The 24,422-nt window shown below is 47.5% G+C and overlaps 1 protein-coding gene across 6 annotated transcripts in view; it reads left to right on the top strand.

Moving 5' to 3' along the window:
* Positions 1 to 24,422, top strand: part of SPPL3 (signal peptide peptidase like 3) — a 67,993-nt gene that overhangs the window by 21,337 nt on the left and 22,234 nt on the right. Inside the window, exon 1 of one of the 6 annotated variants that reach the window (XM_021413024.1) lies at positions 14,192 to 24,381. The exons of 4 other annotated variants lie outside the window; for them this stretch is intronic. In XM_021413024.1, the coding sequence (XP_021268699.1) occupies positions 24,239 to 24,381 (143 nt within the window). In that variant the 5' untranslated portion in view covers positions 14,192 to 24,238. Of the gene's footprint in view, positions 1 to 14,191; positions 24,382 to 24,422 lie in introns of those variants that run through there. One more of the 6 variants, XM_021413025.1, reaches the window with a different exon arrangement.

A 24,422-nucleotide genomic window follows, 5' to 3' on the forward strand; every position in this document is an offset into this window, starting at 1 on the left:
GCGGCCCCGCCCGCGGGGGTCGCGCTGTGCGGCGGCCGTGGGGCGCTCCGCCCGGTGACAATGGGCTCCGTGCGCGGGGAGCGGAACGGGAGGGAGGGAGGGAGGGCAGCTCCTGCGGGAGGCGCGGGGGCGGAGGGCGGTTGCCGTGTCCTGGCTCGGCCGGGCCCAGCCGCGCTCACCGCACAGAACTCCGTGTTTTGGTGCTGTTGGGGATCGCGGCCGAAATAGCTCGGAGCGTTCGCTGGTGCATCAGCTGGGTTGGGCTGGGGGCTGCGGCTGCGCTGCTGCGGCCGCGTTCTGATTTCACTCGGCGGTACCGTCCGGGGTCGTTCCTTACGTTTCTGTAACAGTTCGGGTGTTCTCGTTCAAAGAGAGGAGTTACGCGTCGGCTTGTGACCTTGGTGCGTGCTGAGCGTGGAGAAGGCACTGCGCGTGCAGGAGCGCTTCCACCCCGAGCAGCTGCCGAGGCCCTTCCTTGCACTTTTTAGAACTGGAAGAGCCCGGGGGGATTTCTGCTCTGTGGCTTTGGAGCCCCGCGCCCATCACTGCCTCTTCATCCCCGCAGCCCACGCGAGTGGGTCCACTGCCTTTCCCCGAGGTGGGGATGAATGCTGCTTTGGGCCGTGCATCCGGAGGTGCAGTGCAGGCTGAGGTTGTTCGCTGCTCATTACAGGGGGATTGCAGGAGCCTGGAGCTTTGCTGTGCTTCGGGCTGGGAGCAGTGCAGGCCGCGAGGCCTCCATCCGTCCCCGAGTGCTGCTCTTGTTGTGTCTGCGCTCACTGATGTGCCCTTAGTGCTGAGGTTTCTGTCGCGTTGCATGTGCAGCTGTCGTCTGGGGGCTGCGGAGGGAGCAAAGGCCCGGCACCGTTCTGAGGGATCCTTCCCCACGCTCGTGTGCTTGGCTGTATGTTGAACTGCTTACACTTCTAGCAACGGTCTCGCATTTGTCTATTTTTAATTACGGCGGTACAGCCCTGCATGCAGTTGGGTAATGTTTTAGTGCTCTGGGAGAAGTGTGCATGTTTTGATGTCAGCTAGCAAAAGCCGTACTTCCATGAAAGAGCTGTGCAGAGCTGTGTCCGGCGATCAGTGCTGTCACACGGTTGTGAAGCTGGTGGGGTTCCTCCTGTCCGTCTGCTGGACCGGGTCCCTCTGTGCTGCAAAGCTGCTCTCAGAATGTGCTCCGTGTGCCTCGGTGTAGCTGTTGGACAGCTACATTTTGCCACAGGTGTCTCATTGGGTATTTGGCATCTTGAAAAACCCCTCCACACACCTTGGTTTGTGCAGGTGTAAGATGTAGGTGGGTTAGATGGATTCCTCAGCTTCCCTTTTGTCCCTAGTGTAGGCTGAGTTGCCCACCTTTAAGGGTAGCCACCAACGTTCTGCGTACAGTCACTGTAGCTTCCTAATAAAGTTGTTGGTTTCCTTTTGTGTTAGAGATACCTTGGAAAAATGTGGTACCAAGCTGTGATTGCTGACAGGAGCATTATAAACACCTGCACGAAGATGGCCTTTATTCGGTGATTGAGGTCTCCGTTAACAATGTTATTTTGAAGAGATAAGAACGAGTTCGGATTTTATTATTGTTTTGTATGTAAACGTCGGAGATTTTAAGGTGTGTTTATATTCTTAGTTTACTTAGCAAGTGAAGTTGGTTGCAAGTGTTTTCTTGTATTGAGTTAAGGAGGAGGTAGCTGCACTTTTCCACTGCACCTTTCATAATTGTAAATACATAATTTGTCTTCTGTGACCCTCCTTGCGTGTCGCTTCTTGCAACATCTTCTGTTTCCTTTTTTTTCCCAGTAATGCCCACACCTATAACCATCTGTACTTTTACTGAGCTCCGTTTTTAATCTCTTAAGTACACCAACGGAACCAGTATTGCAGATACAGGTGTGTTATCCCTGATGGGAGGAACCACTGAGAATGTTGCTGGTGAAAATGAACACCGTCAGTCTGGAAAAACTGATTTTAATGTGAAGTGTGGGATAAGTACCAGATGGAAAGGCTCTTTCAAAAGATACACACTTTTTTTTGTTTTAAATAAAAAGAAAGGTGTTTGAATAAAATACTTGTCAGTAGTGACTAGTGAAATTTCTTGCCAAAAACCTGTAACAATAGAAGGAGGTTATGGGAGCGCTGTACGGTGCTGCTGTTGCACAGAAGTGTGAGGCGCAGGGGAACGTGGCTGCTGCATCAATGGTTGCTCGTGGTTTTCTATATCAAATGAGAGCTGAAATGAATTTTCTGCATGTAGAATGGGCTGGGAGAGGAAAGAGGCTGTGGAGTACCCATTTTCTTGGCTTCCTCTCAGTACTCCGGCGAGGAAATGGGACTGGGTAGTGACAAAAGTTTCTGCTGCAACAGAGGAGGTGAGCATGGAGAGAGTTGCTCGCCCAGTGCTGATGTGTGTGGGTGGACAAGAGGTTCATCAGTGGTGAGGGTTTTCTTTGCAGGCGCCCCACGTCTGGTAATAATACCGCAATGGGTGAGTAAGGAAAGTGGCAGTGCAGGGATTACAGCACTGTGCAGAGCTTGGGCCTTCCTCAGTCCCCAGCTCCTCGTGGTGATGTTTGTGTGCTGGGTCCTGCCAGCACGGCAGCGAGTCGTGTTTGTTTCAGTCCGTTGTGTTGGTGCTCTCCTGGGCCTGGCTGGCACCCCGTCCTTTTTTGCTGTTGCCCAGTCTGGCAATAGAGATCGCTTTGTTGGTTGTTTTTTTCCTCCTTTGAATGCACAAAAGATTTTCACAGCTTCCTCCATACGTGGAGCGTGAGAGTTCTGCGCCGACACCGTTCTAGTTTTCTTTTTTCCTTTCCCAGAGCGTTCCCTAGGAGCAGTGTGGGTTGCAGTGTGCGTGAGCCCATGGCTGGGGGTCGGCCCCAGGCAGGAGGGAAGCACGGCACCCAGTCCCTGACCTCCGTCCTGCAGAACCCCCTCATAAACACTCCAACCCCGGGGATGCTTCTGTCCTGGCCGCTGACCATTCGGTGACTGCTGTGGGGATATATTTGGAAACTTCTCTACCTTATGCAGAGGGTGTGGGAAATTCAATGTAACGATGTGTCAGAGCAACCCATAAAGCTGCCGGCTTCTGGAATGAGCGTAAGCGTACAATGCCATCTTTGTTCCTGGGAGAATTGCGATCGGTTGTGAACAGCCCTTCAAGGCTCTGAGGTCTGGGCACTTGCTGCTAGTGCAACAGAAACAGAAGGAATTGTTCACCTGAGTTTTCAAGCTACTGAACTTCTTAGGAGTAATGGTGAGGGACATGGATGAGATCTTGCTGTGCGTGCTTTTCCAAATACGGTGACTGTATTTCCTAAAATTTGGAGGTGGAGAAGGACTTACTGTGGAGCTTTGATGTGTCTGAGCTAATCCATTTCATTGTTTGGGTGGCGTGGTGTATCATCATGTCTCATGTAAGTGCCGCCTTTGTTACAGTCTTTACTGCCCTTGGACATTTTATAACCATAAGCAGCGTAGGATTCTGTAAATGCAAGTAATTGACTCAGGCAAATTAGCCCAAGTTAATTCAGATGACGATTGGGTAAAGTTTCCAGGAAGAAACAAGGCAGAAGTTGGTTAAAAGAAAAACAACTATTGTGCACAACTGTTGTTGGTTTGGTGTAACTGATAAAGATTAGAATTCAGAATGATCCAGTCACTTGTATGGGCTGGGTGAAGCAGAGGGGAACACAGGCTGGTGTGCCGGCTCGGCTGGATCGAGGCAATCAAGCTGACTTGGAAAGGTGATGATTTAATAAGCTTAATGGAGCATACGTGTATTACAGCTCATCCTGATCCCCTTTCTCCTTCTTTAATTCTTCCAAGAATGCTGACATGGGTGACCCTCTCTCCCGCATCTCTTAGAAGCAGTGTCTGTGCGTGGAGTTCCCTGGCGTGCCCAGCTGCTGCGTGCCATCCCTGTGGGAACGCTGCTCCTCCTGTCCTCCAGCACTGCCACGATGAGCTTGTCCCGGAGCTGGCTCATTGCGTAGCTGTTGTGCTCTCATCATCCTCATCAGATTCTGCTGAGCGTTTCTTCTTAGGGGCAGGTCTAAGCCTCAGGTCCTAAATTCGCTTGGGTGTCCTCCGTGTCCGGGTGTGCCATCAGGTGCGTGGTGTGCAGGAGGGTGAGGAAGCAGGAGAGGTCTGCTGCCTTCTTGGAGAGGCATTCTGTTACTGGTAATTAATGCAATAGAACAGAACATTCTTAGTATCTTACCATGACAAGTATTCTAAAATAACGTAAGGTAGCTTCTTCTAGGTTTGTAATGATTTTCTTTACTCTGTATTGCGTTTTAGCAGTTCGCAGGGATAGCTGGTTGTGTTCCTCTGCATCACAGAAGTTTGGGAGCTCCTTGCAGGCACCATTTCCCCTATTGGCAGTGTCACAAATAGCTTCATGCTGGGACAGGGCTCTGTTCGAGTGGATCCGCAGCGCAGCCGTGGTGCAGTGGTCTCACTGTGTGGACTTGGTGCAGCAGTGACACGCATCGCATTGCAGGGGGGGGGTTCCGTACAGGCTCAGCTAGCAGCAAGCACAGGGTTTATCTCTGCTTCAGATGTTACTTGGGTTAGGAAGTTCAGCTTACTCCTTGAGGCTGCAGGTTGGGCAGGAGCAAAGCGCTGGAGCTCTGCGCTGCTGTGCTCAGTGGGACGAGGCGAGCAGGGCAGCAGGGCTCTGGCCGTTCTGGTGCTGGTGGCACTTGGCAGCGTGCTGCCCTTTGTCCCGTCGGTCACCTGGCCTCGCTTAAAAGCTTGGTTGAGATTTCCTTGGTGGCTTTTATGGTGGGTAGAAATTGAACGTGAATTCTGAATAAACACTGTAATGAGGATAAGCCAGTGGGACTTTACCCATGAAAGCTCTGCCAGCTGTCGGTACGGACATGTTGGATGTGTGCGACCAAAGCTCAGTGTGGCTGTGATAGGAGAGCAGCTTTTACTGTTACAGCCGCACCGCTTCCAGTGCTGTGCTCTGATTTATCTCACCAGCATCTGTGCCGGACCCATTTGGGAAAGTAAAATAGGTGTGACGTGATTTCACTGTATTTAGTCAACGGGAAGTCCATTTTCTAGGCGAGTGTTAGCTCAAGGTGAGGTTGGTGAAACAGCAGGAGGCAAACAGCAGGGTTACGTGTGTTTTCGTAGCCAGTGTTGCAAACTGGTGAGGTGAGCGTGTCTGGCTTTCTAGGTCGGGAGGCTTGGGGTCATGGCAGTCCCTTTGGGCGGCTCAGCATGGTGGTGGTTTGCTGGTGCCATCAGTGCACCCCACGCCTGCACCCACAGCGCTGCGCGGGCGGTGCCGCAATGTCAGGAGGCTCTCGGGGGGGTATTGCATCCTCTCTATGGGTTTGAGCACGAAGAGCAGAATCCAAGAGGAGAACGCAGTGTAAAGAGCTTTTTGTCTTGAAAAAGGAAACTTGAAAGCTAAATGTGAAGAGCTGGGCTTCTTTTAGTTTTCGATGAACTTGACTGCTTTTTAAACAGCTGCAGCTGTGAGCAGTTACAGATGGTACAGATCAGAAGGATCCTCTTTATCATACTTAAGTGCCTTACAAGACCCCCGATGTTAGTTTTCCAGCCGGTTATCTTTATTTTTTTAATGTTTTTTGCAGATGGAGCATAGAAAACATAGCTACCTTAAAGCTAAATCAGAAGATGAAAAGCCTCCATAAAACAGCAATACTTCTCTGCAGGGTGCCTTACTGGAAGAAGTTTCAGGACAGTCCCAAAACACTCTCTCTAAAGCATGTTTCCACTTCTGTTGTTGTTACAAGCAAAGTTTTTCAGACATTGGGCTAGAATTTGTTGAAATCAGTCTCCGACTGCTTTCCCACTGCCTGATTTTTGCATGTGCAACTGCAATTATTGCCTTAAACCTTAAGCAGGCAAGTGTATTCTCGTACCGTGCTTCTCTTGCATCCAGGTTGTAAGGCAGAGACCAGGCGAGGTCCGGTTCCCCTGCACTTCACCTTCTCTTGTGCCTGTGGTGTACCGATAAATTGGCCGCCTTTGTTCCTGCTGGCCTCTGCCACAATGGGAGGCAGCAGGAGCTGTGTGCCTGCTCTGATGGGCTGGATGTATTTTGATGGCAGACCACTGAAGGCTCTTTGTGCTGTAGGGCTGTTCTCCTTTGTTGCTGGTTCTCACTGGTTCCTGGCAACGTCACTTTGACTTGGTCCTGGCCCGCACTGGGCCGACCTTGGTACTCTTTGAGCTTTGGCTCCTTCAGGAATGCACTTTCAGTATTGTCACCCAAGATTCATGCTTTGGTGCTACTGGTGTCAAGCCATTCATCTATGGATTTCTTGATGGAAATAGCATTTAATTCTACTCTTGCAAGTTGTGATAATGTATGTGTCTTAATCCTGTACCGTGTGGTAAATCAGCCCATCAATAGTACGCAGGGCTGCTCGTTCTCTATGACAAGGTCATATTGATCAATTTGACTTTGCTTTTGGCTTGTTGGTTGGAAGGCCTAATTGTTAAACGCTTTGTTTAAGCTATTAGTCATTAGTTTTGTTTTTTTATCTGACTTCTGACTACCCTTCTAAGAAGAGTTTGGATTTCCAAGCACATAATCAATAAAATATTGGCCTAAGTGTGAAAGGTATGAGGTATTGTTTTATTTTGGTATTTTAATTCAACAGTAGATTCCTTTTTTATGACTCTAGTGATAAAATTAACATTTTTTTTCTGATTAGAGATCCTATTATATTTCGAGATCTTAATTTAAAAAATCTAGATATTCTGCATATTTGTAACTTTAATAAAGGAATTGCTGTGCAAATGAAACCGAGACAGAGATATATTGGGATGGAAAGATGTATTGCTTCCTAGATATCCTAGATTCCTCCTGGATATCCTGAGAGGACTGCCTAGTGCCTTTGTGCACTGGGTCCTGGATGAGTTCCCTTCCGTCTGCGTTTGGCTGCATTCCTAGATCTGCATGAGCGGCAGAGTGCTGCTACCTCCTTGTTGGGAAAGACGGAGCTGTTGAGATCCCTACTAGGGTACCTTCATGGGGTGTGTTGTCGGACTTGATCTCTATCAACAGGTTCTGTTTAAATGGAAATTGTACTACTTTTTCTTCCCTCTCCTACTCATTTTCCACAGTGGTGTGACAGCAGTGAGATTCCCAGGGATTTGGCAGCAGAAATGGTCCTTTTAATTCTCTCCCCAAACATCTCATTCTGTAATTGCATGGCTGGCTGGCTTTACTGCCCCTTATTACTTCAGAGTACTCCTTAGATTTTATTTCTTTTTATTTTGGTTACTGTTTGTCTCCAGTAGCGCCTTAGTTCTCCGAAGCTGCAGCAGACCATTGCAGTTGCCTTCTGTCCTGCTGCATGATGTGCATCATGTTGAACCTGAAGACTTGTTCCCTCGCCCAGCAGAGAGACAGTGAGCAGTGGTGGGCACAGCTGGGTGGGAGCAGTACGGTGAGCTGGCCTTGAGTTGGTGCTCAAATGTGCCACTGTGCAGCCATCAGAGTCACGAGCATCAAGGCAAATCAGAGTCCATCAGGCTGTTTCGGTATCTGGCGTTTTCTCCCCTTTGCTTCCTATGAGGTCAGTGGCCGAGTACGTGTCTTGTTGGGCTTGATGTGCTGATTCAGATGCTTGCGTTGGTCTGAACTTTGTTCCAGGCAGTTACCTGGCCCTCTGGCTCCATCACGAGCCGGGTGGCACGTCAGAGAAGGGTGAGTGTGAGAAGGGAGGCAGGTGCCTGGTGCTGGGGCCACGCGCTGTGGCTGTCAGCTGGGCAGAGGGACAGCAGTAGAGGTGTGCAGCTCTACCTTTTGCTATAGCCTTCCTCTTGTGGAACATTGCAGGCTACCAGATGTAGAGGAATTTCCATCAATACCCAGAGAGTCCTCTCTTTTTGTCACATAATGAATCTGTTTTATTTTGTCCTTGGCCTTTAACTGCTTGCTGGCACCATGACAACCATAATACTCTTCCTACGGTTGCGTGTTGGTAAGTATGGCCGGGATGCTGTGCCGGCTGCACGTTACGTGGGCTTAGCCCTGGCTCTTCAGAGGATGCTGGATGTTTGTGTAACAACAGGGTCAGAGGAAGAAGGTGAATTGGAGCTGGAAGTTGTATAGGATATTCACCTTGAGCAGGCTAATGGGGAAGAATGCCACTTCTGTTCTGGGGTGACTGACGGTGTCTGAGATGGGGCGGAGTGGTTCGGTGCTAGGGGACAGCTGTGCTTCCTGATGTCGAAGACTCACTTTTCTGGAACATTGTTCAAATAACTTACTGCTTCAATTGCTTCGGTTAATATGGTTTCCCTTCATCACGGTAAAGTGTGAGAAGCTGTTATCCCTTGCTGCTAGTAGTAGCCATGAATTTACTATTTCTAGTTTAACTGTTGCGGGTTTTTTCTGATGGAAGCTCTCAGTGCTGTTAGGGGACTGCTGTACATCCTGGATCCTGGTACTGAGCAGGGTTTGGATGGTCAGGGTGCCAGAGCTCTGTGGCAATTTATTATTGGGATCCACATGAATAATGTGGAAAGGCTGCAGTGCCACAGTCCTTCAAAATGTAGACCTGCGTGCTGAAGTGAGATAACAGAATCTTCTGACCCCTTTGGATGCTGAAAAACGCTTCCAATCAGCTGAGGAGATCCAGCTTAGACTCTTGTTTCTCTGCCTTACTGATTCTGATGTGGATGGTTTGTGCGAGGGAGAGAAATAAAAGAAGTAAATGAAAGGTAGTTGTAGAGCTATTGGAATTTCATGCTTCTTAGGCAGTCTGGTGCCTGGTCGTGGGAGTGCCTGCTCCATCGTCTTCCCAGGCAACCTGTCCAACAACAGAAAACCAGGAAGAATTTAGGACTTCTTAGTGTGGAGACGTGAGGACAGTGGCTGCAAAACACGCAACTGACAGAAGTCCACACTGCTCTCTTGGAAGCAAAGGCTGCTTTGAGAAATAGATGTGATAACACTGGGAGTCTTGGATCATAGTAAGTTGAGCTATATTTTAGAATTCAGTGGTAAATGGGCTTTTTCTTGATCATATGGGGACTCATCAGTTAGATTTTTGGCGCGCTTCTGAAACTTTTTTTTGGTCTTATGTGACTCAACGTAAAGCCCTTCTCCCCTATCTGTGATACAAGGCAGGTGGGGAACATAAGGTCACAGTTCTGCGTAACTCTAACACCATTTGCAATTTCCATAACAAAACTCATCCCTTCAGATCTTTTTATTGTGGTATAAAGACAGCAGAGACGTAGGCAGAACTTGCTATTCGGGTTGCAATTAGGGAAGTGAGTAACCGTGGTGGGGCCGGGCCATCTCTCGCCAGGAGGCCGGGTGGGCACAGGGGTGTGCAGGCAATGTTCCAGGAGCACCTTGCATCTCTCCTGCCGTGGTTCCTGCTTAGGCTCCTGCCGTGGTTCCTGCTTAGGCTCCTGCCGTGGTTCCTGCTTAGACGGCTGTCACTGGTTTTATATCCACGACAGAGCCATGCCCTACCCACAGGAGAGTCCAAAAACGCTCTAAATAATGTGAAGAGAGCAGCTGAGAGGAAACCCTTCACGTAACTATTTTGGTCAGCTTTCAGATGTGTGGTGTTGGTTTGTGATATCAAGAGAGCCCATGTGCTGAGCAGAGTGTAATGGCAAGGCGGTCAGTTACTGCTGCGCTTGTTGAGCAAACCACTGCCTTCTGGGCCAGGTGTGATTTTCATGGTAAGACTTACTCACTGCTGTAGCTGAGATGGGAGTCATGAGCAGGTTTGCTGCACCTGAGGAAGGGATGCAGCTGTTAGTCCGGCATTTCTCTGGATAGCACCTTTGCATTGCACGCACTGGAGTTGAAAATATTTCTGTTATATCATTTCTTGGGCTCTACCTCTTAAAAAATACAAGCAGTGTTAGAGAAAGAGCGATAGACTCTGGAAGCACTGAGCTTAAGTTGATTTTAAACTAGATAACCTGTACATGCTGACTTCAGGCAGAACTTCTGTACTTTGGGGCATGGGCTTGTACTGTTTGTTTGGGCAGTTCATACCTGTTTAACCTCTTGAAAGCAAATAATCTCTGTTGAATGACTTAATGCAGTGGTGTTGAAATTCTGTAGTCAAATGCACCAAAACCAACGCGTTTTGCTACATCTTGCTTGTGACAACTGCCTGAGTGCCATCAGGTACCTGTCACTGATGTGCTGTGATGTTTCCAGGTCCAGCTGCTTATGCTTCTCATCGTGAGAATGACCATAGTGTTCATATGACTTCTTTGTGTTTTGTAAAGGAATTATTTCACTTGTTGCAATGGTCTGGCCCCTTTCTAAGGCTGGGCTGGTAGAGTTGTTTATGTTTTGCTTGTACTTTCTCAGGTGCTGTATTTCTAGCCAGTGCCTTCTGTTGGAACTTCCAGGGAAATCGTTGTCCTGTGCATTGATTTCCCTATTACCATAGCAAATATTTCATGCTGCTAATTAACACCTTTAGAATTGCACAGAAAAATGAGCAGGGCAAGAATACAACCTAATTATACTCACGATTTATGTCTTATACATTTATAGAAGAACTGCTGCCAAGGTAGCTCACAGCTGACAAATAAAAACACAGCCTTCTGATGCACGCTATCTGTCTGCAGAGAGCAGGAGGGAAGAGTCCCATATTTCAAAGCGTCCTGTTCTGCCTGTGCACATGGAGGGAGGTGATAAGGAGCAGCACCGTGCGTGCTGTGCCCCAGGGCAGCTTCCTGGTCCACCACAGGGAAACAAATTCCTGGAGATGCTTCTGGTTTGTGCTGAGCGCTTGGAACTGGGGAAGTGAGTTCTCCACACATCTGATTGCTGGCAGTGTGACGCTGTGCTGAGCTTGCCGTGCCGCTCCCAGAGACCACAAGGAACTGTCTTTGCCGTGGTGAATGGAATGGGAAGGCATCGCTGTGTCTGGGAAGAAGCTAGTAAGTCTAGAGCACTATTTTTATGTTCATTGGAGTTCAGAGAGAAATGAGGAGGCTCGTGGAGGTATGTGCTACTTCTGGTAAACAGCAGCAACGGAGAAAACTGATGGTGGCATCTTCGTTGTTCGCATCTAATACTGGAGACTCCACATCTCATGGAAGCTCCATGGTGTGCTGTGTCTGCACATTGCAAGCCAGCTGTGCTACTTCTGCCTCTTCTTCCTGCTGTGAGTGATATTTCAACCCCCCTTACCTGAATAGTGGTAGATAATTTGCATACTCTTTCCCCATCTTCAGTTACTAAGTTATTTGTAACTTTTTCTTTAATACAGAAATTTGAAAATGGTTAACCTTGCTAAGGACATGGGGTGTGAGGTGTCTTCAGTGTGGCTGATACTGCACCATGCTGTTAGTGGGTAGCGCTGCCTGTTACTGCAGGAGATAGCAAGATGCCTGATGTTAAAAGAGAAAGTGTTTTTCTACTCTTTAATGAAAGATACTTGTTTGTCTTTGTCGAGGAACAATGTGTAGATATTTATCCTCCCTCATTCCCAGCAGAGTGGACGTTATGGTTCATACTTTGTCCCTGTGTGCGAAACAAGATTTAATACAGATGATTTCATTTCTGGAATCTATGTGGCTTTCTTCCTGAAAGGAATTGATAAGCAAATTGACTTTCTAAAACATGAAAGAAGCTGAGAGCAAATGCTTCGTCATCACATTCCAGATCATGTCCAGCACTTGCCTTCCCCAGAGCGGCGGGACTCAGCCATGGCTGTGGTTTCCTGCAGGGCTGAGGGCTGCTGAGAGCAAAGAGAGGAGACTGACTTCACCAAAAGCTGAACAGGGTGGAAAGGTTTTGGATGTGCATGTGTTCTGCGTCGAGTCTTCCATCGTCATACCAGTGTCACTCCGGACATTTCTTACCTTCGTAGTAAGTCATTCATCGGAGAAAGGGAATACCGACTATGAAACGAAGTTTATGTAGATTAATTAAATTCTTATTCGTATCTGCTTCAGAAATTATGGGGCAATTATTCACATCATTTAATTTTAGACTCCAAATTTACGACTGTGTAAGTACCTGGGCTGAATGGAGAGACCAGCGGGTGGGGCAAGGTCCTTGTGCGAGCCTGCCTGGATCCTGGCAGTGCAGGGGACGTGGTCTGGTCAAGGAGATGCTTACAGTGCCTTGGTAGGAGGACACGAGTCCCGTCCGTGTCCATTTGCTACGGCTCCATTTGACTGAACATCTCAAATCTGTAGAGAGCATGACAGTTGAAGAACTCTTTTAAAATGAAAATATAGGAAACTAAGTCGTTGGAAACAAATCTCAAACTTTGTGCTGTTGGATTTTAAACTGCTTAATGGTGTGCTTTACGCCAGGGGGTTGCTGGAGGATATTGTGCCTGCCCTGGGCCTCTGCTCGACTCCTGAGCCTGAGAGAGAGAAACCCCCAGGGGAAGTCTTCCTGTGAGTGCTTCTTCCCAGACCCAGTGCCATGGGACTCGAGCTGGGGAAGCTCCTCCAGCCATCCTTCAGTCTGCCCCTGGAACAGCATCGTGTTAGTCTTCATTTGCTGCTTTTGGCAAAAGTCTGGTCTGGGCAATCTGGAATCTCTGATGTAAGTCTCAGCGGTCACTTGGATCTTCACTGCTGGAACCTGGGGAGAAGTAATGCTTAATGGAGATGAATGCCAGAGCTCCTTCCTGTTTCTCATCCAGAGGCTTCTGAGATGTTTGCTCTAGCAGCCATGCAGCAGTGAGATGGTTGTCCTGCCTCTCTCTGTACTCATATCTAGATTGAATCGCTCTTCTCAGCATGTTTTTTGTTCTGTTTTTTTCTTTTCCTACCTTAGGATGAAGCTGAGCAGAGCTGATTTTTATTTCTTTTCCTTCTTAAATATTTGCTATTTAATGTAGCACGAGTTACAGGTGTTACTTACAAACTTCAAATATTATAATGACACTTGAAGATCCAGAAGCAGCAGCACAGTTCTTCTCAGGGGTTGGACTTGATGGTCCTCCTGGATCCCTTCCAGCTCGGGCTGTTCTGTCCTTCTGTGCATCTCCTTTCTGCATCCTTATTGCTGTATGCTTCTGGAGTTGATGTCTGGGAAGGAAATGTATTTAATTTACTTTTCTCTGTCTGATTGTAGTGTGTAATTTGTAACTTTCGGCATGATTAATGGCAGTTAATCACACATTGATGAAAGTCATTTTCTCTTCTTATATTTTAATAATACAAAATTCTGTTGCTCACGCATAAAATCCGAAGTTTAGAAGCCCCCTAGTGGGGAGGGGACACACTCAGGTGTTTTCAGAACAGCCTGTTGCTGAAAGGAACTGAGGATTACTGAAGGGTATTGGGAGGATTTACCTCTGTCGTATTTTTGTAGTTGGCTTTGAGGCATGGGAATCCAGAAGAGCGCTGGAGCGCAGCGGGCACATGGTGCAGGAATGGCTGTGGGGACACGAGGAACCTGGCTGCAGTGCCTGTGAATCCTGGTGTTTGCATCACGGCTGAGGGAGGGAGAGTTTTCATTGAGATATGGGTTGATGCATGGAAAATTGTCCTCTCTGTGTTCCAGATTCAGAAAATACAAGCAGTATAGCACTAGGGAAGAAAATAGGCAGTACTGAATGGTTCTAAGGTTTTTCCAAATAAGCTTGTTGTGTCTGGGGGGAAAAGCCTCCAAAAAGTTCTGAAATTTAAACAAATTCAATGTTTTTAAACAAAATAATTTTGTAGATAGCTGGACTTGTTTCATATGAGCTTTCATATCCCTGACTGTACAGAATGCTGCTTAAAAACATCCTGGCTGCTCAGCTTGAAACCTTGTTAAATGTTCAATGTTCTGAACAAAGTTGAAGCCTTTGGAGCTCTGACAGCCAGATCCCTCTTGCAGGCTCCAGGAACGTCGCTGTCTCCAATACTAGAGCAAAACTCTTATGCAAGAATGCAAATACATTTTAGAATTAGAAATTTCAGCAGTATCAACTTCTAGAAAACTGTGTTTGCAGAGGAGGGATCTTTCTTCCCCTCGTCAGTTTCTTGGTGCTGCTTGCAGAGCTGTGACATTCCCTTTGCATCTTCTCAGCACACTTTGAGTATCTTCACTTTCCACGCTTCTTTTTTCTCCAGTGCAGTGAGATGTAAGATATTTCAAATTGGGGTCAGTCACTGTACCCAGATTTTTGTATTGTTCTGTGATGGTGAATGCCATTGTGAAAGGCAGTTTCTTCAAAGGGAGCAGTCTGTAAGGGGCTGTCAGGTGCCCTGGGGGATTTTGGAGCCTTTTGGGTTGGTGCACTGAGGAGCTTACCTGTCTGCAGCTGCGTTAGCTGCTCTGCTGGGAGAGGCTCCTCTCCACAAACACCGTTTCTCTTTTCAGAGCAGTTCTGCTAGAGATAGGGGAGACAGAAGTAAGCCTGACTCGTATTCCTAAATTTTCCTTCGTGTCCTTGTGGCTGAGTGTGCACAGCTTTTCATTACACCGCAGAATCTGATGGCTGCTGCTGGGAGCGCTGGGCCGGCCTCTGCCTGCGCGAGAGCTCCGCGGCTGGAGATGTAATCTGGCTGTGCTGCAGCAGCTAATGAATACATAAGCAAAAAATGGTTTGGGAAGTAGATCACTGCTCTGATGTGTTCCAGTCTGTCTAGTGTACAACACTCATTAAATGAGAATGATTTGAATAAGTGAAGTGAAACGATGGTTACACTCAGAGGGAGGTGTGAGATCTCGGGTCCTTTTGCTATGGAGCATCTTTTCTGCTTTTAGGATGACCACCAAATTAACAGCTGGCCTGCGAATAGCAGAGAACTTCCTTTCCAGTGCAATATCACCTTGGTGCTTTCTAATAGAAGGTTGCTTTTTAAAAAGCAGGCGTTCCATCCAAAACAAACACGAGTCTCTTGGGTGGTGGTTGAAGTTTCAGTGGCTTTGGAGCCCAGCTACCTGCCCTCCTGCAGGAATACCGCCGCGCCCCGGCCGTCTGGAGCTGCTTGGAGGCGAGGTGCCAGCTGTTTGCAGAAGAATGGAAGGTTATGAAATCGCAGTGTCACTCTGATAAAAACTAATCACAGTTTCAGATGGGTGTCATCTGATAGTGGTCACGTCTGAATTTCACTTGCTTCTGTACGAGAAGCTTCATACCTTTCCGTTTGTCCAGAAGGGGTTGTGCGATGTCAGACCGAAGGCAATGTGGCTGCTCGTGTGGGCGTGCTGTTAGGAAGCATGGCAGCTTTCTGGGCCGGTTGGGCTGTGCGTGTGGGGTGCCCCCAGCAGTGTGCCAGGACGTCACTGCTTTGTTCTGCCTCGGCTGGCTGGAAGAAGTGGGAGCCAGTGAGCAGCAGGACGTGTTCTGCTTCTCTTTCTTGTTTCTCGGGACTGAGAAAACGTTCTGGGTAATACTTGTGGAATGGGTTCGGGTGGGGTTTTTTGTTTGGTGGCGGTGGTTGTTTTTCTGCAGGAAGCGTGAAACGGGAAGAGCTGCTGTCCCTTGTGCTGCCGCCGGTGTTCTGGGGCTGGGGAGATGCTCATCTGAAAATTAACTTGGATTTGATGAGGGGGAATTGTTCAGCCGGTGTCAGGAAAGAGTGAATTCCCCTATTACTAGTAACAACATTTTGGGTCATTCTAATCTTGTAGTTCCACCTTTGGTGTTTCTCTTTGCCCACTTCTTCTTCAGTACTTTCCTAGACTGAACAGCTCGGAGCTTATCTCCCCTAACCGTCTCGGTAGCTCTGTTCTGGCCCATTGCAGTTACCCCTGGGGCCCACACTGCCCTACGCCATCCCCGTTCCTCCCTGTTGTTCACTCCCATAAAACACCATTGAAAAAGAGAAATAATGACAAGAGAACACCTCAGGAAAAATGTGATTACACAAGAGCCTATCCAAAAGACTAATATTAGCAGATTGAGTCATATGGGGAAGTAGTAATTTTCCTAAGTAAAAACTTAATTGACTTATGTGCTAAATCATATGCAGTTTCTACAAGTTAATTGCCTTGGAGCCTGTGTATATGCAGTTAGTGCCATACTGAGGTTTAAGCTCAAGCTCTGGTCTCCAGCCTTCTGCTGCCCTGAGTCACTGGGTGTGCAGTGCAGGTGTGGTGGGAGCGTGCCGTGCTGTCTGTCCCTGCTGTGTGTCTGTCCCTGCCGTGCCGTGTGTCACTGCTGCTGCAGCCTCAGTTTGCTCTGCCCGCGTGTAGCTCTGATTCACTCGCTTCTGTTTTACTGCTGCACTAAGTAAAGTAGTCATTCATTCTCTTTGATTCAGAGACTGTGTGCTTGTGGGTGTGAGAATTCTAGCTCGAGTTCATTAGGAGTCTGTGCTTGCATCGTTGCAGGAGCAGTCTCTCCCCTGTTAGCTCAGTTTGCCCCCTCCACTGGCTCCCTGGTGTGTGCTGAGCTGTGTCCGTGCTCTGGCCTTGGCTGGGAGCCCTTCCAGGGCGACATGCTGCTCTTTGACACAGCAGTAATGTACATCTTAAACATATTTGATGCTTGATTTTTTTTTCAGCCTGTTTAAAGGATTTTATTCTTTGTAAAGGTTTGCCTTACATTTCCTTTTTAAAAACATATGTAGAAGTACATACTTTTATGTGGGCAGAAGTGCATTATCTCTGCACAAAGCAGGGAGGCTGAAACGCCGCCATTACCGTGTTACAGAAAACCCAGTGAGAGGTTTTAATTAAAGCTTTTCTTTCTTGCTGTCCAGAAGGTTTTGTTTTATGTTTTAAGTTCCTTGCATTTCCCTTGTGCTGGGAACTAGCAGAGGTGTTACTTTCAGACAGTGCTTTTGCTTCGCTCAGTGAATTAAACACGCCTTGAGTGCTTGGGTCCCATTATTGGTCATTTCTTGGCCTGCTCTGCGCTTGTTGTTCCCTACAGCACTTTCTACCTGGGTTATTAGGAACCTGATGATACTCTGATTGTCCTGGCCTGTTTGGATAGCAAACAGATTCTTCCCAGCTCCCAGTGCCTGCCTGCATGTGACCCTGTCCACCGAGGGATCTGTGCTCTGCCACGTGCAGAGGTTTCATTGCTTGCTGTGCAGTGAGTGGGTTTGTTCCTGGATGGAAAGGAGGAAGCATCCTTGTGTTGTAGGTGATCATAGTCGTTGGTAAGGAGCTTTTCTGCTGAGTGAAAAAAGCTCACAGAGATCAAAATGTGCAACATAGGAGCCTGTGTTGAAGACTTTGAGGAAGTTTGTAAGTTCTTACTATAGAATAAAAATAATCTGGCACTGCTCAGTCTTATGGCTGATGCAGAACTGTGCTGCCAAGTGGTTGGAGACCTCTATAACCCAAAACTAGCTGTCAGCATTCCAGAAAACTTTCTGAATTTGGGATAACCATTCCCATCTCCGAACAGCCCTTCGTAAAGCGCAGGGGTTGGCTGCAGAGGAGGCTGTCTCGCACGGCGCGTGGGCAGTTTGCACAATGGTACTCTGTTGGCTTAAATTACAGTAACCACACCCTTGATCTGCCTTTTTTCTTTTTTCCCCGATGTGAAAGGAACTATTTTTGGAAAATTTATACAGCTGAAAGTGGTAGTTTAGATAGAAGAGCTGTTTCAGCAAAGCTTCGGGGTAGGCTAAATATCAGGCTGACCTTTGCGGAGTTCACTGAGCTGGTGGAATCTGAATATCTGCATAAAGAGCCGTGCTTGTGGCTGTGACGAGGAGGGACTGTGCCTAGCGGGCCTCGGTCTGAGCTGTTCCCCTCCTTCCAGTCCTCCACTTGGTTATCTGCGGGGCATGGAAACAGTTCCAGATGAGGAGAGTTTTCCTGTGTGGGTTATGCAACTTTGGTTCGTTCTTGCGGCTGAGCCACGACCACCTTGCTTTGTCACGTGTGTCACACGTACATTTATGTATGTTTTCATTTTTATATGTTTACTTCTTGTTCCAATATTTGTTGTTCTTATTCTTCCCTCCAAAGCACGATATTCCTATTTTGGTTAGGCTGTTTATGGTACTGGATCAATGCTGCAATCTGCCCTCTGTGGTACACTGACGTCTTCTAGGAATTGACAGACTATGGGGACAAGTACATGAGTACAAGTGCTCTGCTCATACAGAGTTTACAGATGAGTTTTGCCTCTTATTCTCATGAAAACCTACTGATACTTCAGCCTGTGCAAATGCAGCACGGTTACTTGTGGTACCTCTTGCTTTTGCTGATGCCTGGGCTTTCCTGGCGGCCTCACCCTGGGGCAGTGCTGCCCTGCTTGGGGTGGGAACCTGGCAGCTGGGGTTGTATGTACACCTGCGTGCCTGCTCAGGAGGGCTTGTATGGACAGACACCTTCAGGATTGTTTCCAGGAATAAAACAGATGCTATTGCGTGCTGCATCTCCGGAGGTGACTAGTAAAAACAAATCTGGGAGGAATTCGGTAACAAACCATTACGAAGCATACCCTGTTTGTCATGACATCTTGGGTTTTTTCTTTCTTTGAGAAAGGAGGGAAGGTTCCCAGGCCTTTTTTGTATGTCCATCCTACAGCAAAAGCAAAAAGCAAACAAACAGCCTAAAACCACATCAACCAACCAGCTCTCCTCAGTGAAACAATGAACCTCAGAACAGTACGTTTATGTTTATAGGAAAGAGATGAAAATCGGGTTTTTGAGTTCCCATTCAGTCTATAAATATGGGGTATGAAATAAGAAAGCCTGTATTTTCTGCTGCAGCAGTGTCTCTTTGGATGTTTATTTTGACGTCATACCCCTCAAACAAATATGTATGCCTGGCACAAATTATTTGAAGATGCCATTTTTCTCCATTGACCACAGGTGGTAGATTTTTCTCCCAAGAATCCTGTTTGGCATGGCTTCACTAGAGCAGCAAGGAGGTCGGAGCTGACACATTAGTGTGCTTTGGGAAGCAGGGATGCTCCTGTGTGCTGCATGGAAGTAGTGCTGCTTTGAAGGAGGAAGGCATTGTTACACTTGGTGCAGTGATTGGAAGTTGTGCTCTCACTGCTGCCTGGAAGTGAGCGCTCCAAGCTGAGGGCGAAGTCTGGAGATTGTCCAGTTACTGGAGTTGTTAAACATTGTGAAGCATCTAATTCTTTGCTCTGTTGGCAAACAGTCTGGTGAACCAAAAGGGCAGCTCAGAGAATGTTTTTAACAGCAGTTGTGTTCTTGCAGGATTCCCTCTTGGTGCCTTGCTGAATGCACGCTTCGGCTTCGTGTTGGAGTGGGCTCAAGCAGTGCTTCCGTTGGGCACTGGGTGTTCGTTTGGAGGGGGGGAGCTTCAGGGAAGCAGCTTCTGGCAAAAGGACAGAAGAGGGAATTATTTTGTTTTAATTGCACGTGTGAAGTATACGTTAGTTATCTAGTCATGTGCAGATGATGTCCTGAGATCTGTGTCTGATGAACAGCAGGTTTGTGCTCCCGTTCTAACCTTGGAAAGCCTGCCTGAGTCCTAGCCAAGTCTACATAGGAAAATAAGGTTTTAATGGGATGTCTCAGATTACTTTTTTTCACTTCAGACCTGCTTTTTTTTTTCTGATACATTACTCAGGCTTAGCAGACTCTTACCTGCACATGACAGTGAGCTGAAATGAGTTCAGAAAGCACTCTGTTCCTTTAATGTAAGTGAAGCCGTAGCAACTTGCTTGTTTTTCCTATGAATCATGCTGAAGAATGGTATAGTGTTGAGATATGTTTACAGCTGTAGGTGCCATGACTTCACACTTAAAATTATACTTTTAACTGTTACACTCAGATTTAACTTTGGTTTGGCATCAAGCCTAATGGAGGCTGTTAAATACATATACATCTTGCACACGTAAGGCAGTTGAAAGAGGCTTTTTAGATATACCCTTGACCTGGAATCCAGTAAAGGAAAAAAGTAGTATTGGTTTTACCTATGGAGTGAGTCCACCTCCAACCCAAATGAATATTTGCACATGATCTGTAAATGATCTTAGTGCTCGTGGTGGTGCTCTTCTTTAACGTGCCCTAAAGCTCTGCTTGGGTGTTGGATTTGCTGCCCGTAACGAGTGGTGCTCCAGTGACAGATCCCACATGCCTTACACCATCACCAATAAATTGCTCTTAGCAATGAGCTCTTTTGATCACCGTAGTCTCTCAACCTTCTTTTAAGGAATAAATTAGTGTAATGTTTCTCAAATGTTGAGAGACAAGTAGATTAAAAAAAAAACAAACAAACACATTTTCCTTGTGAGTAGTAGAAAGAAGAGCAGTGTTGGTTCCTGAATGCAGCTGATGGCTGCAGAACCCACGGTGGGGCAGGGGAGGTGACCTGGGAAACATTCTCCTGTTCCTTGCCCTGGATGCACAACTAGTATTTCTTGACTTCCTTTTCACGTTTTCTCTATGAGAACGTTCCACTAGCAATCACTGATGCAATAAGCACATAAAATAGCGCTTGAAATGTATTAAACCCTGAGGTGTGGGGAAGTGGGAGCTCCCTCCATCCCTAATTTTGTTTGACACAGCTATTATTTTCCTGGTTCCCTTTGAAAGTATTGACTGTCTGCTGAGATAGGACACCCAAACTGAATGCTTGCATCCAGCGAGCTCTGGAAATGAGTGTTGAGTAATGGGATGAGAAAGGGGATGTTTCCTGGTGGCCCTTTCAGTGCTGGTAGACACCTACAAGGAGTTTCCTTTGGGAGAGAACGGAAATTGGAAAAGCAGGATGCGTGTTTTGATGGACGGGGATTATTGCTGCGTACCTGGGGAGCAGACAGTGGGCATTTGATAGCAAAAGTGGTATTTTAACTGTAGACAAAGAGCACCGTATTGAGTGAATAAATAGTTGTGGCTTTGAACGTGAAGAGTATGTGAAGTTTTTGTGGTCATTGCTCACAGATCCTGTACCAGAGCTGTGTCGGGCGTACTGTGTTCCCAGGGGTGCAGGAGGGCTTTTGGCTTGGGAAGAAAAGTTTGGCAAATCGGGTTTTGTGATTTCATTGATGAGTGCTTCTAACAACAGGTGAGGTCAATCACTGCCGATTGGTTGTCCTCCAAAGTAAGGTCAAAGTGCAGCTCCCTGAATTAAATGATCTCCTGACATTCTAATCATTGCCCCTTTCTGTGGTGCTGTGATGGATGCCTACAAGTTGATTCGGTCCCCTTAGGCAAAGTGAAAGCTCTGTCTGTAGTATTTTAATGCATCCATACTCTAGCCAATCTCATACATCCACCTTCCTTTTGTACTTTAGTTTCCACTAATTCTGAAAGTGTTTGGATGTTAGTCACTGATTTAAAAAAAAATAAAAAAATTGAAAAATGGTGAACTGAATCTTCTATCACTGTGCAAACTTGAGCGATGATAGTTCATCCAGTGCGCTTTTCAAGTGGTTATGCTTTATTTGTTGCTCTGCTCTGTTTGCAGCTCTGTTCTTTGCATTCTGGTCTATGTACAGTTTGTGCAGTATTTTATCTTGCTGCTGTTACACCAGCTTCTGCGTGAGGAGATTCATGGCCAAGGCCCTCAGCATACATTGCTATGGAGACTTCGCGGTGCAGGCAGGAGGATCGCAGAATGGCAGGGGCTGGAAGGGCCCTCGAGAGATCATGGAGTCCAACCCTGCTAAAGCAGGTGCCCTCCAGCAGGTCACACAGGAAGGTGTCCAGATGGGCCTTGAGTATCTCCATAGGAGAAGACTCCACACCTCTCTGGGCAGCCCGTCCCAGTGCTCAGTCACCCTGAACATACAGGATTTGCAGTAGAGTTTTTCATGGCCATTTGTCTCACACCTGGAGCTCAGCAGGATGGCAGTTATCAGTGGGACTGAATTTATTTGATTCTACATGTACAGAAAGAAACTTTTATTTCATTTACGCAGCGCTTTCCCCATCTCTGAAAGGTTTGTGGGTGCTTGAGCCAATGCTGCTCTTTGATTTTTATGCCCAGAAATGTGCAGGATTGGGAATCTGAAGCATTTGAGAAAGCAGATGTGCTTGGTTCCTAGTTCTGCTGTCTTTTTCTGGTTCATCAATGAACAAAATGAGTTACAGATGCTCAGTGCTCAGCACAAAAGGGCCTCTGCTGGTTTGGAAGGACCACTGGGACTCTTGGGAAGTCACTTATCTTTTGGTAATAAAGAAGAGCTGAGACATTAAAAAACAAAAACAAAAAAAACAGTGTTGGTGTTGACTGGGTGGAAATACCAAAAAAAAACAACGAAACAAAATAAAAAGTAAGTTACTCATCTCTTCCCAGAAGAAGGGCGAGCGCTGCCTGGAACGGCAGCTGTGGCTGGTGGGCTCCTGTGGTGGCTGGGTGTCCCTGCCGGCCTGACAGAGGGGAGGGCCCACGGGGCACCCCGTGCCAGGCGGGAGGGCTCGCTGCGGGGTTGTTGTGCAGACAATGCTGTCACTGTACGGCCACGAGGCTGACACACGGGGTATGCTATAGAACAGTGCTCGCTGTGTCCCTGTCCTGGCGTGTCTCAGCAGGCTCTGTGTCGTGAGCCCTTTGCCATGAAGCTGGCTGGACGGCAGGGTTTACCAGAACGGACCTCAGCCTTGTAGGGGTGCAGGCTCAGCGTGGGGCTTGGGCTCTGGAGCAGGTGGTGGGGAGCTCTGGCTCTGGTGGTGGCCAGTGTAAGGAGCTCGTGAAGAGAAGTCAGCCATCAGCATGCTGGGGTTTGTACAGTGCTTGGGTCTAACAGCACTAGGTAGCAGTCACGTTGGTGACTTAACCAGAATCTGTCTGATAGCCTGAGCTGAATGACTTGCTTCTAAACCAGCTTCCTCACTGCTCTAGGTGAGGAAGTATGAGAAAGGAATGTGCTCAGCTGGGAAAACCAGCAGTGCCCTTGTGTTCTGAGTAGCGCTCTGCATTGATAACGGAGCTTAGAAGCGGGTTGGTAGTTGTTTGGTTATCACACGTGGCACACAGTTCAGCTGCACTAAAATAAGTCCTTCAGGAGACAGCAAGCAGTCTTTAGCATGGTCTTACCCAGTGTTAGTTCTCAGAATGAGACTGAAAGGGTCGTTATGTAGTAAGCACTAAGAATTGCTTCTAAAATCAGGCTTTAAGTAAAATAACAACTGCTGCATGCAGACTTGTCACCGGCACTTTCCGAACCCGAGCTTTCACTACTTGTTCTCAGAATAAATAGTTAATGTTCTGAAAGGACTTAAAGGAGGAAAATGGTTTCGTTGTTTCACTTCTGTGCGTGCAGTGGAAGGCTGGTGAGCAGCTAACGCACAAAGCACGCTCCAGCTTCTGAAGCGCCCCGCGTGTGGGTATTTGTTTGGGTTTGGGCTGATCCCGCTGGCGAAGAACGCAGCCCAGCCCTGCTGCCGTGGCTGGCGGAGGCACCGTGCCAGCCTGCGTGCTGGGGGGGAATCCAGCTCCGTGCGTGTGGAATCCGATGGGCGGTTGACCTATAGAAAATAAATTTAGGTTTCAGTTAAAAATACAAGTGGGCCCGCGGATTGCAGTCTGGCCTTTCGCAGCGCGTTCGGAACCATGAAGCAATCTCGCTTCTCAGACGTTGATGCGGTTTTGTCACCTGCTCGTTCTCTCTACTCTAGATTCGTGCATGAGAAAGCATTTATCTGGTTTTTCCCTTGTATGGAAGCAGCACGCAGCTGTTCTGCTCCCTGCTGTAGCGTGTCAGTAGCGTTATGCTATATTAGATCATTGTTTAGAATGGGCTTACGTATATTTGGTTTCTTCAGTGTTACAAAATGGCCTTCAGGTTTTCATGCAGTGCTCAGTGGATGATGTACAGGGCCCATCCGTCTGCTGTACCAGTCTTCCTGACACTTGCAACCTTGTTTTGAGTAATGGTGATGAAATGATGGACTTCCAAAGCTGTCAGGGAATGGTGACTTACGTAGAAAACGCTGTTCATCTCAAAAGCGTTGGCCAATTCATGAATATATCGTTCTATAAACATCTGCTAATGAAATTTACCGCATAACCCTGGACATGTTTAAATCAAGGTGAAATTCTATTCCTTCTTTTTGCTTCTCTTACTACTTTGGAGTTCCTGAGGGTTCCTTTAATAGGTAAATTCCACTGCTTACGCTCAGGCCCAAACAGGACACGAGTTTCCTTCTCCCTCAGCCCAGAGCCAGGCCAGGCAATGCCTCTCCCTGGGATCAAAGCTGCTAGCAAGGCGAGCAGCCACATCGTGCTCATCCTTACGCCGTTCCTTCTGCCTGCGTACTAGTAATCATTAGCTAAAACGAGCATGCATCACCCGAAGACCATTTATATTTACTCATTGTTGGGGCTACATTGCAAATACACACTTTTTGTAAAACACTGCGTTGATCTTCTGTCCTCTGTCGTATCAACCGCGCTCCCCGCATGCGAGTGCAAGCTGGGGGTGTGCAGAGCAGCTTCTGTCTGCTGTCCGGATGCAGAGTGCCCAGTGGGAGCTATGGAGCATGGCTCAGTGTGCCAGAAAATACTGGAGAATACCGACACTTCTGTGCTTTACCAACACAAAGGTGCGTTGTGTCGGGAAATGCATTGAAACTCAGGTGGATTT

The sequence above is a fragment of the Numida meleagris genome, chromosome 14 (genome assembly GCF_002078875.1).
Source record: "Numida meleagris isolate 19003 breed g44 Domestic line chromosome 14, NumMel1.0, whole genome shotgun sequence".
NCBI lineage: Eukaryota > Metazoa > Chordata > Aves > Galliformes > Numididae > Numida > Numida meleagris.